Source organism: Cynocephalus volans, chromosome 10 (genome assembly GCF_027409185.1).
Source record: "Cynocephalus volans isolate mCynVol1 chromosome 10, mCynVol1.pri, whole genome shotgun sequence".
Taxonomy (NCBI): Eukaryota; Metazoa; Chordata; class Mammalia; order Dermoptera; family Cynocephalidae; genus Cynocephalus; species Cynocephalus volans.
In genome coordinates this window covers 31,020,893-31,036,724 of record NC_084469.1, presented here as the reverse complement: position 1 = coordinate 31,036,724, position 15,832 = coordinate 31,020,893, and the positions used below count along the sequence as shown (strand labels likewise).

The following is a 15,832-nucleotide window of genomic DNA, read 5'->3' as shown; positions in this document are numbered from 1 at the left end:
ATAACACTGCTCTTTCCCTAGATCTTCATGTGGGTGGTTTCTTATATTTACCTTTATTTCTTATATTTAAAAGGTTATTTGTTTAGGACTTCCCTCATCACTTATTCTAAAGTGAGGATGGTGATCAAATTTAAACATTTTGCAGTGATCCAGGTGAGAGAGATGAGGTCTGAACTGAAGAATTAGCAATGGAAATGGAGAAAAAAGGGACAGGTGCAAGAGAGAATTAAAAAAAGAATTGTCAAGAACTGGCTTTAGATGGGGGTTGTGGCACAAGGTAAAGGGTAGGGAAAAAGAAGTTAAGGAAAACTGTGTATTTCTTTCTTGGCTAACATGGTGGATGCTGAGGCCATTAACTAGGCTAAGGAAAACTGGAGAAAGAACACATTTAAAGGGAAAGGTGGTGAGTGCTGTCCGAAAACTGAGTCCATGTCTCAAATATGTTTTGTTTCCCTCCCTCCTTCCCGTGTCTTATAGTTGCTAAGAGATATAACGGAACTGCAGATCCTTGGTGAAATATCTTTCAACAAATATCTGTATGAGGGGTTGAATGCAGAGAACCACAGAACTCAGGTAATCCTGGGCTGTTTTCTGGGTAGTGTCCTGGAAAAACTGTGCCTAGCCTTTGAGCCCCTACACACTCTGCCTTCTTCCTCTTTTCAGTCTTATCACTTCTGAGCTTGGCTCTGCCACCAACTTGCTTTTGTGACCTTGAGTGAGTGAGTCAGCTTCTGCCTCAGTTTTTTGCCTGTGAAATAAGGCACTGAATAAAAGGCCTCTTATTCAAGAGCTGAGGAGATCTAAATTGAAATAACTAGGCTGGAATCAACAGCAATAAATACTTTGATTTGAAAATGTATTGAAAATGTATTCCTGGGCCGAGCCCGTGGCGCACTTGGTAGAGTGCTGCGCTGGGAGCGCGCTCCCGCCGCGGGTTCGGATCCTATATAGGACTGACCGGTGCACTCACTGGCTGAGTGCTGGTCACGAAAAAACGACAAAAAAAAAAAAAAAAAAAAAAAAAAAAGAAAATGTATTCTTAAGTGAGAAATTATTTTTTGTATATGTTAACTGTCCTCCTAATGTGCAATATCAGTATTTAGTTACAGTATTAAACATTTACAGTACTCAGCAATGCATAGTTCTTTTATGAGACTTAGACTAAGTACTGGAACTCTTGGAATTAGTTTTGCAGAAGTATAACCAGAAGTCAAAATGATGTCTGTGATCTATGAGCCAAATGCTCCTGTGTGTGTTACCCCGTGTTTTCTTGTTGACACTCGCCTGGACATGCTACTTGTTTCAGAGATGATCTAACTGTGAGCTCTTTAGTTAGGCATGATTCTTCACTAAAGGGAACATCAGGAGAGTAAGACTGGATTGCTAAATATTAGGTCCTCTGTTTTGCTCCCTGGAGCAGGAGAGAGGAGCAATTGTTTAGACATGGCACGATAATGTTTCCTTTTATTTTGAAGTATTCCTAATGTAGAAAATTATGTGGAATAAATAGAAGTGCCCTATTATCACACACTACCCAGATTTAAAAAAATAAAAGTAATAGCAAGAAAATCCAAGCCTGGACTGGCCTGTGGCTCACTCGGGAGAGTACGGTGCTGATAGCACCAAGGCTGCGGGTTTGGATCCCATATAGGGATGGCCAGTTCGCTCAATGGGTGAGCGTGGTGCTGACAACACCAAGTCAAGGGTTAAGATCCCCTTACTGGTCATCTTTTTTTAAAAAAAAAAATAGAAAAACAATCCAAGCCTTACAGAAGGGTACCAAATGAAAAAGAATGATTTCGTCACTAACCTCCTTCCCATGCACACAACTCCCTCTTCCCAAAGGGAGGAGTTCCTGTTAACAGTTTCTTATATGCACATTATATTTATCTATAAATTTCCCCTCTTTCTTACTGATGCTTTTGTTTCTATAGAATAGATTCCCCCAAAATTCTTTCTTAAAATTTAATATTCTAAGCAAAGTATTAAGTAGTTCTTGATAATAAGCACTTGATTTACAATGAATCTGTAAGTATAAATGGCTATGTATCCAAATGCATTTCAGCCTCAAGTAAGGGAAAAATCCAGCTAATGTACCATAAGGGCATATATGCAGCTTATCTGTTGAGGGAGGCAGGCCCAGGGTCAGTGGCCTGACTCCTCTGTCTGTATGTTGGTGGCCTTCCCTCATGGACAGCACAAAGTTGCCACATCTCCAAATGCTATGTGCAGAATATAAAATAGGAAGTGAGAGGTCAGTAGCAAAAGGATTTTTCTTCATGTGCCTTCCCTTTTGAGGGAGGAGAGTTTTCCTACAAGTTCCCAGGAGACATCCTCTTACATCTTATTAGTGAGAACTGGATCTCATGTCAGTCACTGGCAAAGGAGAATAGCTTTGTCACAATTAGCTTAGACCAATCACGATTTCTACACAAAGTCTGAAAGGAGAGAATGGCTATTGACTAAGCCACCATCAATGTTTGCCACAAGCAGTAGTATCCTGTGTCCTGCTTCTCCTTTAACCTCTACCAGGGCAGCTTTCGGTCACCTGTGGATTTAGAAGTGGGAAAAAGGAGAAGGCTTTGAGAAATACGTGCATTTCTCTTACTCAAATCTGGCCCGTTTCACCACTGTCACCTGGGGACTTCCTTTCATTCCTTAAACCCAGGTTCTTGAGCCCCCTCCTTTCCCTTCTGTGGAAGAAAAAGCCAGTTCTCTTCCTGTTCTTCCTCCCTCTCTGTTGTTTTGGTACCTCCATATTCTCAAGGCCCAGAACTTACTCCTATTAAGTTTAGCTACCTATGAGTTAAATAGAACCTGGAGGGTCAACCCTAGGCCAACCAGCATTTGTAACTTAATTGGAAGAGGCCTTAAAGGTTAGTTTGTCTAGCCCTTTACCCCATACAGAAATCACTCGAAAGCATCTCTGACCTTAAACATGTGCATGAAGGGAAGTCAGCGTTTTGGGAAGCAGAGAAGTCTTGATGGCTCTCTGGCCCACCTAAGCCCTGAGAACATGCTGTGACCACAACTCGAGAGGGCCATATATCTTGAGAGGGTTTTAGTTGGGAAGCACATCCCCTCAGCTTTCCAGCTGAGCCCTGCCAGTGAGAAGAGAGATTAGATCCCTGAAATTGAGAGAGCCCTTGGAAAACAAAACTTGGGGGTGACTTCTGGTAGAAGAGCTCTATGGGTAGTACACATGGACACAATCTTACATTTATTATCATGTCCCCGAGATAACATACTCTTTTAGTCTAGTAAAGGGCAGATCATTGCTTTCGTCATATATTTTGTGTGGGGAAAACATACAATCAAAGACTGTAGGGATTTGTGCAAGATCAAAAAGAGCTGTTAGAACAGAGTTGGAAAGGACTTGGAGATCATTTGAAATGTCACCATTTTTAGATTAATGAACATGGCGCTCAAGAACATATAGTGGCATAGCTGGATGTAGAATCTTGAGTTTCTGTCTCTGGGCCAGTGTTCTTTAAAACCTAGGGACCTAATTCCTTGGGACCCTCTGTCAGACTGTCAGAGCATCATTAGCAGAAGGTCACAATCTCCTGACAGACTTAGTTTTTTTAGATAAGAGACTAAAATAGTTTCTTATAAAGTATTTTGGTCATAGGATAATTTTATTTTATTTTATATTTTTGATTGCTGGTTGGTTCAGGGATCCAAACCCTTGACCTTGGTGTTACAATACTGTACTCTAACCAACTGAGCTAACTGGCCGGCCCATAGGATGATTTTAGATGATCTAAAATGCTGCTCAGGGAATGTTTAGCTTTTTGCTTTACTGTCATCCGTCTTGGTCAATACACAGAAAAAATTCCAAGTCCTTATATTTTGCTCCTTAAAATAACGTGGAATTTTTTCCTCATTTGCTTTACCTGTTTATTGGATGATCTCTTTGTCTTGTCTAGATCACTGTCATCTTCCTGAAAAATGAGGAATATCATTCTTTGCCGATTATCATTGGAAGCAGTGTTGGTGGCCTTCTTGTTTTGATCGTGATTATAGTCATCCTGTTCAAGGTCAGTTCTACTCATGTTCGTAATGGCAAAAGAGGACTGGCTCTGGTGTTGGTCGTAGTGCTCCCTAGGACAGCCAATCCCTGACTTAGATCTGCTACGCTGGCCTGGTAGCCACTTTTCCCTCTTCCTTCAGCCACACACCCCCTGTTTAGGCAAATGAGTAAGACATTTTCTGTCTGAAAAAATAAAAATCTAATTGAAGTATTGTAGTATAGAGAGATCTAAACAGATCTGATTGTCATTCTCCTTTTCTTTCATACCAGCCAGCTGCAAAAAAAAAAAAAAGAAAGAAAAAAAAATCCTTTCCTTGCCTTTCTCTGTCTTAATGTTCAAATTTTTATGCTATTCAAGATTCTGTGCTCTCTGGCCACTACTATTTTCTACCCGTAAGTATAGCTTGATTTACAATCAATGTTTTTTCTTTAAACAAGTTGAACTGGGCCAGCCCGTGGCTCACTCGGGAGAGTGTGGTGCTGATAACACCAAGGCCATGGGTTCGGATCCCATATAGGGATGGCCAGTTAGTTCACTTGGGAGAGCGTGGTGCTGACAACACCAAGTCAAGAGTTAAGATCCCCTTACCGGTCATCTTTATTAATTACAACAACAACAACAACAACAAAAACAAGTTGAATTGTTTCCTAGATATGAGGCACTTCAAAAAGTTCTTGGAAAGATTCATATTATCTTTTAATTTTATTTTTCCATGAAGTTTTTGAAGTACCCTTGTAAGTTCACGCCTCTCTGCTTGTGCATTAGGTTATTCCTCTTGCCAGGAATGTTCTTCCAAATGGCAGTCTTCACACTGTACTGTAATTATTTCTCTTCCTACCAGATTGTGAGCTTCTTGGTGTAGGAGGCTGTACTTGATCTCTTTCTTTTTTTCTTTTTTGTTTTTGGCGGCTGGCCAGTATGGGGATCCAAACCCTTGACCTCGGTGTTATAGCAGCGCACTCTGACTAACTGAGCTAACCAGCTAAACATCGATCTCCTTCTCTCAGCGTAGTAGGTCGTACTGAGTGTTTTTACATAAATAAGATTAGATCTGGGCTGGCTGATTAGCTCTGCTGGTTAAAGCATGGTGTCGTAACACCAAGGGCCAGCCACATATACACAAAAATGATCTAGTACGCCTGAAACTATAATTAATACTTGGCAGAATCAGTTAAATTAAAAATGTTCAAGTGCTTTGGGGGTTCAGAGGAAGGTGGAAAGTCAGCTCTGACTGGGGAGCGAGCACCGGGGAAGGCAGCATGTAAGAAGGGTCTTGAAGGGTTGGATTATCAGGGAGAGAGTCAGAGGCAGGTAGAGGAAGAGAATAGAGTATGAGAAGCAGAGGTATATAGGGGCCATTGAAGCAACAACCAGAATAACAGTTTTCTGAAACAGATGGGTATTTTCGGCCTATCATTGGACTTCCTCTCCTTTGTTTCAGTGTGGCTTTTTTAAAAGAAAATATCAACAACTGAACTTGGAGAACATAAGGAAGGCCCAGCTGAAATCAGAGAATCTGCTCACAGAAGAAAATTACGGCCTGCTTCCTCCTCCACTGGGAGAGAGTATCAACCAATCCTCCAACTTCTAGAGACTTGGGGTGGTACTAATGACTTTTCCCTTTAGGATGATCTAGAGCAGCATTGGACACATTGTTTTGTAGGATGTTGGTTTTTAACCATATGTTGTCCCAAAGTGTCTTTGCATTGTGCAAAAAGTAAACTTGGAAAACATTTGGTATTAAATAAAGTTAAACTGTTTTCTTTACGGTACCATCTTTAATGTGCAAATATAATATTCTTTATGATTTGCAGTAAATTTTGATATCTGATAGAGCAAGTTTTCATCCTAATTTTTAAAAAAATTATTGATTGTATTCTTTCAGATAATTCTTAGTATCAGTTTTTCAGATTTCCAAAAAATTCCCTTTGGGGTTTCCATTTAAACATACAGGTTAACTTGGGGAACATTGATATCTTTAGAGTATTGTCTTCCTACTCAGAAATATGACATTTCTTCACTTGCTGAGATTTTTAAGAACATTCTGTAACAAGGTTTTATGATTTTTTTCAAAGAAGTCTTCATTTATGAAAACTTTTATTTCTAGATGTATTATATTTTTTGTTGCTCCTATGAAAATATCTTTTTTTCCCTGACTGATTAGAATTTGTATTTAGAACAGTTGGTTGTTTTGAGTATGTATCTTATCTGACCATCTTATTGAATTCTGTTTTTTAATAGTTTTTCAGTTGATTCTCTTGGATTTTCTAAGGAGGCATTCCTATCTGCAAAAAATGGTAATTTGGAGTCTTTCTGATATTTACGCATTTTTTTTTTAAACCATTACTTCTTTGACTAGGACTTATGATGGGTCGGCCCCGTGGCTCACTCGGGAGAGTGCAGCGCTGGGAGCGCCGAGGCCATGGGTTCGGATCCTATATGGGGAGGGCTGGTGCACTCACTGGCTGAGCATGGTGCGGACCACACCCTGCCAAGGGATGCGATCCCCTTACTGGTCCAAAAAAAAAAAAAAAGACTAGGACTTATGGGAGGGTACTTCAAAAAGTTCATGGAAAAAGAGAATGAAAAGATAATATGAATCTTTCCATGAACTTTTGAAGTACCCTGGTAGAGCTCTGAGAAATTGTGTGTGTCTGACTTTTTAAAAAATTGTCTTAAAATTGTTTTATTTTATTGAAGCATAATTGATTATACATATTTTCTCTTCGTGTCCGTCACTGCCTGCCTCACAGCCTGCCCAGGAACCTAATCCCTGCCACTCTGCCTTTGGGCAGTTTCTAGGGCTTGGTTGGAGAAACACTTCTACTTCTCAAGGAGCCCCTTATTTTGCCTCTTTTAAATCACCAGACTGTTGGGCATGATCAGCTTTTCTGTTGATCTGATAACCATCTACTTCATTTCTTTCAGAAATTCCTGTACATTTTTGGTCCCTTAATTACACTATTCTGTTTTCCAATGCTGCCACAGGCTTTTTTCCCCTTCTTTATAATTCTTGAGTTGTGTCAGTGGGATTTGCCTTTGAAAGAAAAGAAAGAAGTAAGTTTGCTTATTTATTTCTCTTTTTTCTGGGCTCGGGAGTTTTGTTCATGTTTTCAGTATTACGAGTATGTGGCTTGTAGCCCCTGCTTTTATGCTTTTTAAAATTGCAAATAAGACCCTTCTGTCATTGTTAAGTCAAGCCTTATATTGACCACCTGTAAGCTATTGACTGTGTGCTGATCTGATTGAAGTTAGGCCAATGCAGTTGTAGTCAGGAGACTACATAAGGGACCAGTCTGTGAAGAGGAAGAGACTTTAAATTCATATGCTGTGGCTTGGGCCAAAGTCTTCTCTTTCTTCTGAAAGATGCCTTTCTGGTGCCAGGCCCTTCTCATTTACTGTTCATCCTCTTCTGCTTGGGAATAGGAAGTGCTAAAGCTTGCACAGATCCAAGGACAGTGAATCATGTCACAGGGCTACTGTCCTGCCCAGAAAAGGACGAAGATGGGACCAGATTGGTACTAGCCTGGGGAAAAGTGCCCCTCGTGGTTTTTCTGTTTTCATTTCCCCTGTTACAGGCTAGTGAGTACAGGTTTAGATAACCTTTTTCTCTCATGATAGCATCTAAACTTTGGATTTGGTTATTGGAAGTATGAAATTGAGCAGGTATGGAAACCTAAATTAGTCAAACTATTTAGGCCTAATTAGATCATGAGAAAGGGGTGCTCCACATGGCCAACCCCAGAAGTCTTAAATTATCTGCCCTGGAGCATTGGTCTGTGCACATCTTCTCTAATGCCCAAACAAGGAGGGGTATTTGGTTAAGACTTTCTGGGTGACCTAGCCATAATTATAATCTTGTAATAGTGCCAGAATTTTACTATTACTTTAAGAACGGATTTAGTAAATGGAATCAGGGAAACTTTTTAATCACTTCAAGAAGAGTAGGTGTCCTAATACCAGTACAGGAGAACACTCCTACATAGACAATTCCCAACTTCAGTTGACCTGATTCTTTTTGATTAGCAGAAGGACATTTTATGAAGCACGTGAGTAATACATAGATACATTCTCATAGTGAAATCAGAGTAAAAAGTGAAAATTTGCCTGTCATATCCTTGCCCCATCCAGTGCCCCTCCTTAGCCGAGGTGACCTCGTTTAGCATGTCTCCTTCCAAGCCATATTCTCTGCATCTGTAAATGTTCATATGTGCTTATATATAGGTACACAGGTTTTGGGTTGGTGGTTTTGTTTGGTTTTGGGGTCTGTTTTGGTTTTTTTCATAAATAGGATTTTGTATTCTGCCATTTGTGATAATTTTTAACCATTTCAAAGAACCAATGTCAGAAACTAAATGCTGCTGCTTAAGTGCTGGAGTGGGGGGAACAGGGAGAGGTGGCATCTTAGGTTGGTATAATCTCTGGGGAATTAATAACTTGAATTTGTGCAGCTCTTTACAATTTGTAAAGAAGCCCTTTCAGCTTTTTCCAGAAGTGGAATTAAAGACTTTTTTTTTTTTTTTTTTAAAAGATGACCGGTAAGGGGATCTTAACCCTTGACTTGGTGTTGTCAGCACCACACTCAGCCAGTGAGCGAACCGGCCATCCCTATATGGGATCCGAACATGGGGCCTTGGTGTTATCAGCACCGCACTCACCCGAGTGAGCCACGGGCTGGCCCCTAAAGACATTTTTGTAATTGCTATGCAGTGCCAAATTGCTTTCCAGAAAAACTGAACCACATTACATCGTTATCAGCACCATGAATATGTCTTGGGATTTCCATTTTTACTTAATTTAATTTGAATAATGGGTATATAGCCATAGTTTTAGTTTACTTTTCTTTGATTGTTGGCAAGACTGTATTTTTACATGAAATAAGATTTTTTTTTCCCCACTCTATGCTTTATTTTCTCTTTATTGTCAAGTTAAAAGGTGGCCCTGGCATTTTCTTACTATTTTGAAACTGCCCCATGCTTCTGGAATAGAAGAGGTATATTTCTACCTTTGAACTTCTGAGCCTTTGGGCAAGTAAGGATGATTTGACTTTAATGGAATTATAGAGCACTGTGCTCTCCAAAGTGGAGGAAATAAGTCTTACAGATGAGGTGGTGGGCGTTAGTAAGCAGTAGTCATTATTGGTGGTCAGTCTGAAAGAGAAACTCTCCCTAAGTGCTACAAGGAAGAAGACGGACTGTGGCGCCAGCCTCCAGGTGAGAGACTTTTTCCCCTCCTTCCTTCCCTCTCTGAGGAGGGGATTCTGGGTGTGGCTGGTCAACTCCTAGGACCCTATAGCCAGTTGCAGTCCTGAGGCCAGAGTGGTCAGGGGGACTGAAGGTGTGGCCTCTGTGGATGCCTCCTCCTCTGACCAGGGCCTAGGAAGGCAGCCTGGACTAGCCCTACCCAGAGCACTGGGACATGTTCTCGGGCTCTTGGCTTTGGTTTTTTTCAGAGCTATGAGATCTGAGATTACGGTTGGATTGCTGGGGTGGGAGAGAACACCACTGGCCTGCCTTGGTTCTGCAAACCTTTTAGATTTCTTAGTCTAGCAAAAGGCTGACAGCCTAACTGGAATTAGGACGCTGGGGCTTGGGGGCTTTTGCCTCCTGGATGAAGAACTGACTGGATAGATTGGTTAACTGGTTAAAGACACCTAGTACCTCTAAGTCAGGGATTTCTAACTTTTTTGTGTACCATAGACCCTTTTGGCAGTCTAGCAACCCCTTCTCAGATTTCTTTCCAAACATTGTACGGTAGTTCCCCTTATCTGCAGTTTTGCTTTCTGTGGTTTTAGTTACCCATGGTCAACTGCAGTTTGAAAACAATAAATGGAAAAATCCAGAAATAAACATTCACATAATTTTTATTACAGTGCATTGTTATAATTGTTTTATTATTAGTTATTGCTGTTAATCTCTTACTGTGCCTAATTTATAAATTAAACTTTATCAAAGGTATGTATGTATGGGGTTTGGTTCTAGGTTTCAGGCATCTACTAGGGGTCTTGAAATATGTCCTCCGTGCATAAGGGGGGGACTACTGTATTATGAAAATGTTCAAACATACAGAAATGTTGAATTTTACAGTGAACACCTGTCTACCCACTACCCAATTTCCTCCATTAACATTTTACTATTCTTGCTTTATCACATATTTTCCCATCTATCTATCCATCAGCTTGATTTTAAATACATAGAACTTTACAAACAACCAATTATACTGAAATATAATAACGAGAATATTTTTAAAAATTTATGATATAGAGATATATATGCTTCCCCCCCTTTTTTTAAACAGCTGGTTGGTAAGGGGAATATGTGCTTCTTTATTAATGCATTAACACAGCAGGTCTAATAACTACTCTACTTTCAAAGTAGTGATGAGCTTAGAATATATTTTGAGGGCCGGCCCGTGGCTCACTCGGGAGAGTGTGGTGCCGATAACACCAAGGCCCCGGGTTCGGATCCCATATAGGGATGGCCGGTTCGCTCACTGGCTGAGTGTGGTGCTGACAACACCAAGTCAAGGGTTAAGATCCCCTTACCGGTCATCTTTAAAAGAAAAAAAGAATATATTTTGAGATATCTGCAATACTTGTAATGTGATGGGAAAATGTCTAATTTTTATTGGTATCAACATTACAGTTACTGCTAATACTACTATGGTTGTTGCTTACATTTATAATTAAAGGAAATGCTAAATTTCAGTTAAAGGATAATACAAATAGATGTGTAAATTGTTTTCCATCCAGCTTTTCAGGCTTCCTATGCTGTATGCTCTGGTTCCATTTGAAAAAGCCACGTGTCCTGCATAGGCTTTGTACTTTTTACAGCTAATCTTAATGATCACTCCAGGCGGTGATCACTGTTTTATGGAGGAGGATACAACCTGCCCAAGGCAATAGGTCTAGTATATGGCAGAGCCATTATTCCAATGGAAGGTTTTTGGATTGCAAGTCTAATGCTTTTTCCACAAAAGCTTCATTACAGACTGGGCAAGGCATAGGTGACAGCCCTGGAGTTGAGTGGTGTTTTTCCGACTTTGGTGATGGGAAGAATGACTTGTGGAGCTCAACTGTTCAGGTTCCTTGGCCCTACCCCTAAAGGTTCTGATGCTGTAGCTTGGGTTGGGCCTGGGAATCTGCTTTTTTTGTAGGCACTCCAGGTGATTTTTTTTTTTTTTTTTTTAAAAAGATGACCGGTAAGGGGATCTTAACCCTTGACTTGGTGTTGTCAGCACCACGCTCAGCCAGTGAGCGAACCGGCCATCCATATATGGGATCCGAACCCGGAGCCTTGGTGTTATCAGCACCGCACTCTCCCGAGTGAGCCACGGGCCGGCCCAACTCCAGGTGATTTTGATGTAAGAACTGCACTCTGTGAAACAGTAGTTATGTGATCAGAGTGCACTCATCTGAATACACTTTGCCATTGGTTAATGCTGAGCACAGAGTTGGAGTCTTGAAGACTGAGAAGTTGCTCCAGGAGACAAATGGAACTTCGTGTTGTCGTAGAATTATTTCTGTTGGAATCTCCTGTGAATATACACACAAAATAAAGGCTTAGTCCCTCCACCCCAGACAGTTCAAATATATAGGCTAATGGGCAGAGGCTGAGTGATCAGGAATTTCATTCATTCCTTGCTCGTCATTCTTCAAGCCTCAGTGACTACCTTTTTCATGAAGGTCTTGTGGTACAAAGGCCCTTTCCTGCCCTGATATCTCTAGCAGCAGATATGCGCCCAGTTGTGACAGCAAGGGAGAAAGCAGTGAACTCTAAGTGGTACAGATCTGTCCTGCAGGAATTTAGAGTAGGAGAGGGATTCCAGGAGGCTATTTGTGAAGGAGATGGACACCTGTAGGCCAAACCTTGCAGCTGAGGACTGAGGAGAGATCAGCCTGGGCAAAGCACAGAGGCTGGAAAATGATGGATGTGATAAATAAAGCATGAAAGCCAATTTGGCTGAAGCTGAGTGTGCGTGGTGGGGAATATGAGGCTGGAAAGGCAGGTGGGGACAGTATATTGTGTAAGAATCTATATAAGAATTGTGAACAAGGTTTTCTAACACCAAGGTCGTGGGTTCAAGGTCAACAACAACAACAACAAAAAAAAACAAGGAGGAAAAGAATTGTGTACAAGGAACTGTGGGAAGCCACAAACACTTGTAGTGTTTTATATGAGCATCTCATGTGCACTCTTGTTTCATGACCACTGCAGTCCTGTCAGCTGTAGAATGGAGATGACTGGATGGACGTGAGAAGTTTCATGCAGGGTGTTGGGGGAAGTCACCGCAGGGAGCAGCAGGAAGAATGAGGTGAATCTTGCTCTGAGATGTACCATGTTAGAGTCGTCACTGCTTTGTGGGCTTGGTTGTCTCCACTTTGAACCTTTATCCTTTTCAGTGCCCAGTGGACTAGCATTACCTCAGAGTTTTTCCTCAGGTCAGATATTGGGAGCTAAGTAATGAGAACCAACCCATCAATTAAGATGGGTCCCATGAGCTGCTGATGGATGCGAAAATGATTCCCATGAGAGGAGCTTCCTTTTTCCTGTTGACTGTATTTAAATGACATTAGTAATGCATCTGCTAGTTCTTAAATGGATCAGTCATGTCTATTAATGGAATGTGTTTGTGATGCCCTTGGTGAAGTCCTTCCCATTCCACCTCTTTCCCACTCTTCTCTGGGACCCAGGATACTTAGGACTTTGAAGGGAGGCTGCAGATGGTTCTCCAAGGTCCTCCTTGTCTTATAACAACCTCCTTTTGTGCTCTAGGACAAATCTCCTACCTCCAGGCCTTCCCTCTCCTTTGGGGTGGGAAATAGAATTCACGATATGTAAGTAACATCTGAACCTCTACTCTAAGAACCATATTATTTCATGGGATTTATGTTTTCTTTATTTCTATTTTGTTCTTTTAATTTTGTGGAGAATGTCTTTGAGTTTGTTAGCCTTTCTGGTTAAGGGGAAGGCTTTATTTCCTCCTTACTGGGGCTGGAGGGGAAAGGGGGAACCCATGTGTCTTTGGAGGCTGCAGGGCTGACCAGGTGACACCTCCAGGCTGCCGATGGAAACACAGTGATGCTATTGGCAGTTCTGCTGCAGCCAACATTTTCCCTCTTGGAAGCTCCTTCTGCTCACCCACTAGAGAAATGGGAGTTTTTCTTGATTGAGGGCTGACTCCTCTGCCTGTAAAGGCTCATCCCATTGCACCTGCTTTCTCCCTTGTAATCTGTAACATTCATAGGAGAAGGGAGAGAATGGAATGGGGGAAAGATTGGAATCAGAGACAGGTGGGTCTGTTTCCCCCCAAGTAGAGCCCCCAGTGCATTTCTTTGGAGGGGTGAAGGGCGCTGTCTGAGGATCCACCATGGTTTCTGGAGGAGACCGTCCCAGGACCCAGACCAGACCAAGATGGTCCCAGGAGTGGGTCCAAGCCACGCAAATAATAGACTTAAATGCTGGCAAGTCTTTTAGCAAATGATATGATGTAAAAACGAAAATGGCCCTTTAGAAATTCATTTTCTAATTTCCCTTCCCTTCACTGCAAGTACCTTAAATCATCCAGCTAGACAAAGAAAGGCTTATGAACCAGATGGGAATGGTTCACTCACTGCTAATCCTTTCCTTTATTTCAGGTGACAGCACTCATTAAAGCAAAGCACGATGTGGACTCCTGTGAGAGAAGAGAAAGAAGGGTGTGGTAGGAGGCGGAGAGGGGGCTTCGACGGCTTTGAAGACTAGCCATTCACCCCATCTCCTGACCCAGGGAGTTAAGTTGAAAGGCACCCAGTCAGTTCTTGGCATGCCAGGGTGGTACTCTTGGCCCCAGCTGCAGTGGGAGCTGCTGCAGAAGGTGCTCATTCTGACTGACCCCCCCATTGTGAGAGGCATTGTGAGAGTCTGTTTCCCTCCAAAGAGCACTGCACGACTGGGTGGGAAGATGGTGTTCTGCAGGATCCTGGTCCTGGCCCTGGCAGTGGCCACCCTCCACAGCAGCAGGGCAAATGTAGGAGCTACACACTCAGTGTCTCCAGAAGAGGCCACAGTCTCTATTGAGGACAGAGCTCTAGAGCCCCAGTGAATGGCTGGGAGACCTAGTGTTAGTCACAGCTCGGGGGACTTCTGGACCTAGTCTCATCAGGTGTGAAATGGTCTTTACCATTACCTCTGGCTGGCTCACAGAGCGAGTCAGGCAAGCGATGTGGAAACAAAGCACTGTGCTCATGGGGACAGTGGAGACGATTTCTTGGGCTGTCGAGCCAGGTCGCCTGGATTCAGATTCTGACACAGATGCTTGCTATTGGTATGACCACGGATACCTCTAACCTCGTAGGGAAAAGTAAAGATGATAATAGTATCAACCATGTAGGGTTGTGACGATTAAATGAGTCTAGACGTGTAAAGCGTTTAGCACAGGGCTTAGCGAGTAGTAAGTGCTGATAAGTATTCACGGTGATAATAGTGGTGGAGACCATTTTAATAGGGTACCTTGGGGCTCTGCGACTGTTGAGATGGGTAGAATCTAGAAATCTAGCAGGCAGTTTCTCTCAAATGGAGAAGTCATGTTGGATTTGGAAATGTCCCTGACTTGGACTTCTAATAATGCACATCTAAAAAGCAAAGCCCTCTTCTCCCCTTTGGGCATAATGGATGTTAGGCCTGTACTTGGGGGAGTGGTGAGTTGGTCCCAGCCATGTGGGCATAGAATGCAGGTACCTTAGGTAGCAGCTTGTATTTTTCACATTATTTTGACTGTGACCCACAGAGGGAAATATATTCTACATCATAACGTCATACAGACACACTTTTATTGAAACTAAAGTTGTACAAAACAATACCTACCCTTACTTCCTTAAACACACTGATATTTTCTTTATGTACATATATGCTGGTTGTAATCTAGTAAATTGATGTCCATGACTCACTAATGGGTCTGGATCTAGTCTAAGCAGCTGTGCTGTAAGTGACCCCACATGGAGGGGTCTGCCTCTGGGTCTGGCCTCAGCCCTAGTCCTGAGAGCAGCCCTTTCCTCTCTGGATCCCCTTCATGTGGTCTCTAAAGCGTGGGATAGTTCTGTAGAAATTGCAGCCTGGGCTTGGCTCTGCTGCGGGGAGTTCAGGAGGGGCTGTCTACACTGGAGGGCAAATAAGAGCAGGGCCCCCTCTCTAAAGCCAGAGTGGCAGTTGTGACAGGCCATAGAGGGTAGGGGCCTGGCATTTCAGCTTCTCCAGCAGCACACAGTAGACACTCAGTAAAGGTCTGGCTAATCAAGAGTAGGAGGGATCCCTGGACTGGGGCTAGTTATAGGCTCTGCTCTGTGACCTGGGGCCTCAGTTACCCCAACCTCTGCAAAATGAAGGCCCTGGTTCCTGGGGGATCCCTCCACAGACCAGGCCCTGGCCACAAAACCTGGAACTCCCTTTGAGGAGTGGAGATGCTCTACAGGGCACTGTCCTGTGTGTTGCTTGCTCAAGGGTGGGGGAGGGGGACTCTATGGGACGGATGCTTTCCAGCCTCTGAAGCTTTTCTCCAGGCCACATAAAATTTGGGGACTCTGGCGAGACTGAAAGTCCACCTTCCCACTGTACCTTACCCTGGAGCCATGATCTCAGGTTGATGAGCATCTTCATAGGCATGGTGTCAATGGGTGCGGGCTGCTTCTCCAAGGCGTGCTGGAGAGCCATTTTAGGGGAGGGCCCGGGAAGAGACTGGCAGGAGAGTGGGAGGGACTATGGCTTCTAAAATTCCCAGTCATGGGCCAGTCCGTGGCTCACTCAGGAGAGTGCGGTGCTGAT

The 15,832-nt window shown here is 42.7% G+C and overlaps 1 protein-coding gene across 1 annotated transcript in view; it reads left to right on the top strand.

Annotated features, from left to right (window-relative positions):
• Positions 1-5,758, top strand: part of ITGAE (integrin subunit alpha E) — a 48,134-nt gene extending 42,376 nt beyond the window's left edge. The window contains exons 30-32 of the mRNA XM_063109823.1: positions 478-573; positions 3,930-4,040; positions 5,476-5,758. Coding sequence (XP_062965893.1) covers positions 478-573; positions 3,930-4,040; positions 5,476-5,625 — 357 coding nt within the window. The 3' untranslated portion in view covers positions 5,626-5,758. The remainder of the gene's footprint in view (positions 1-477; positions 574-3,929; positions 4,041-5,475) is intronic.
• The last annotated feature ends 10,074 nt before the right edge of the window (positions 5,759-15,832 follow it).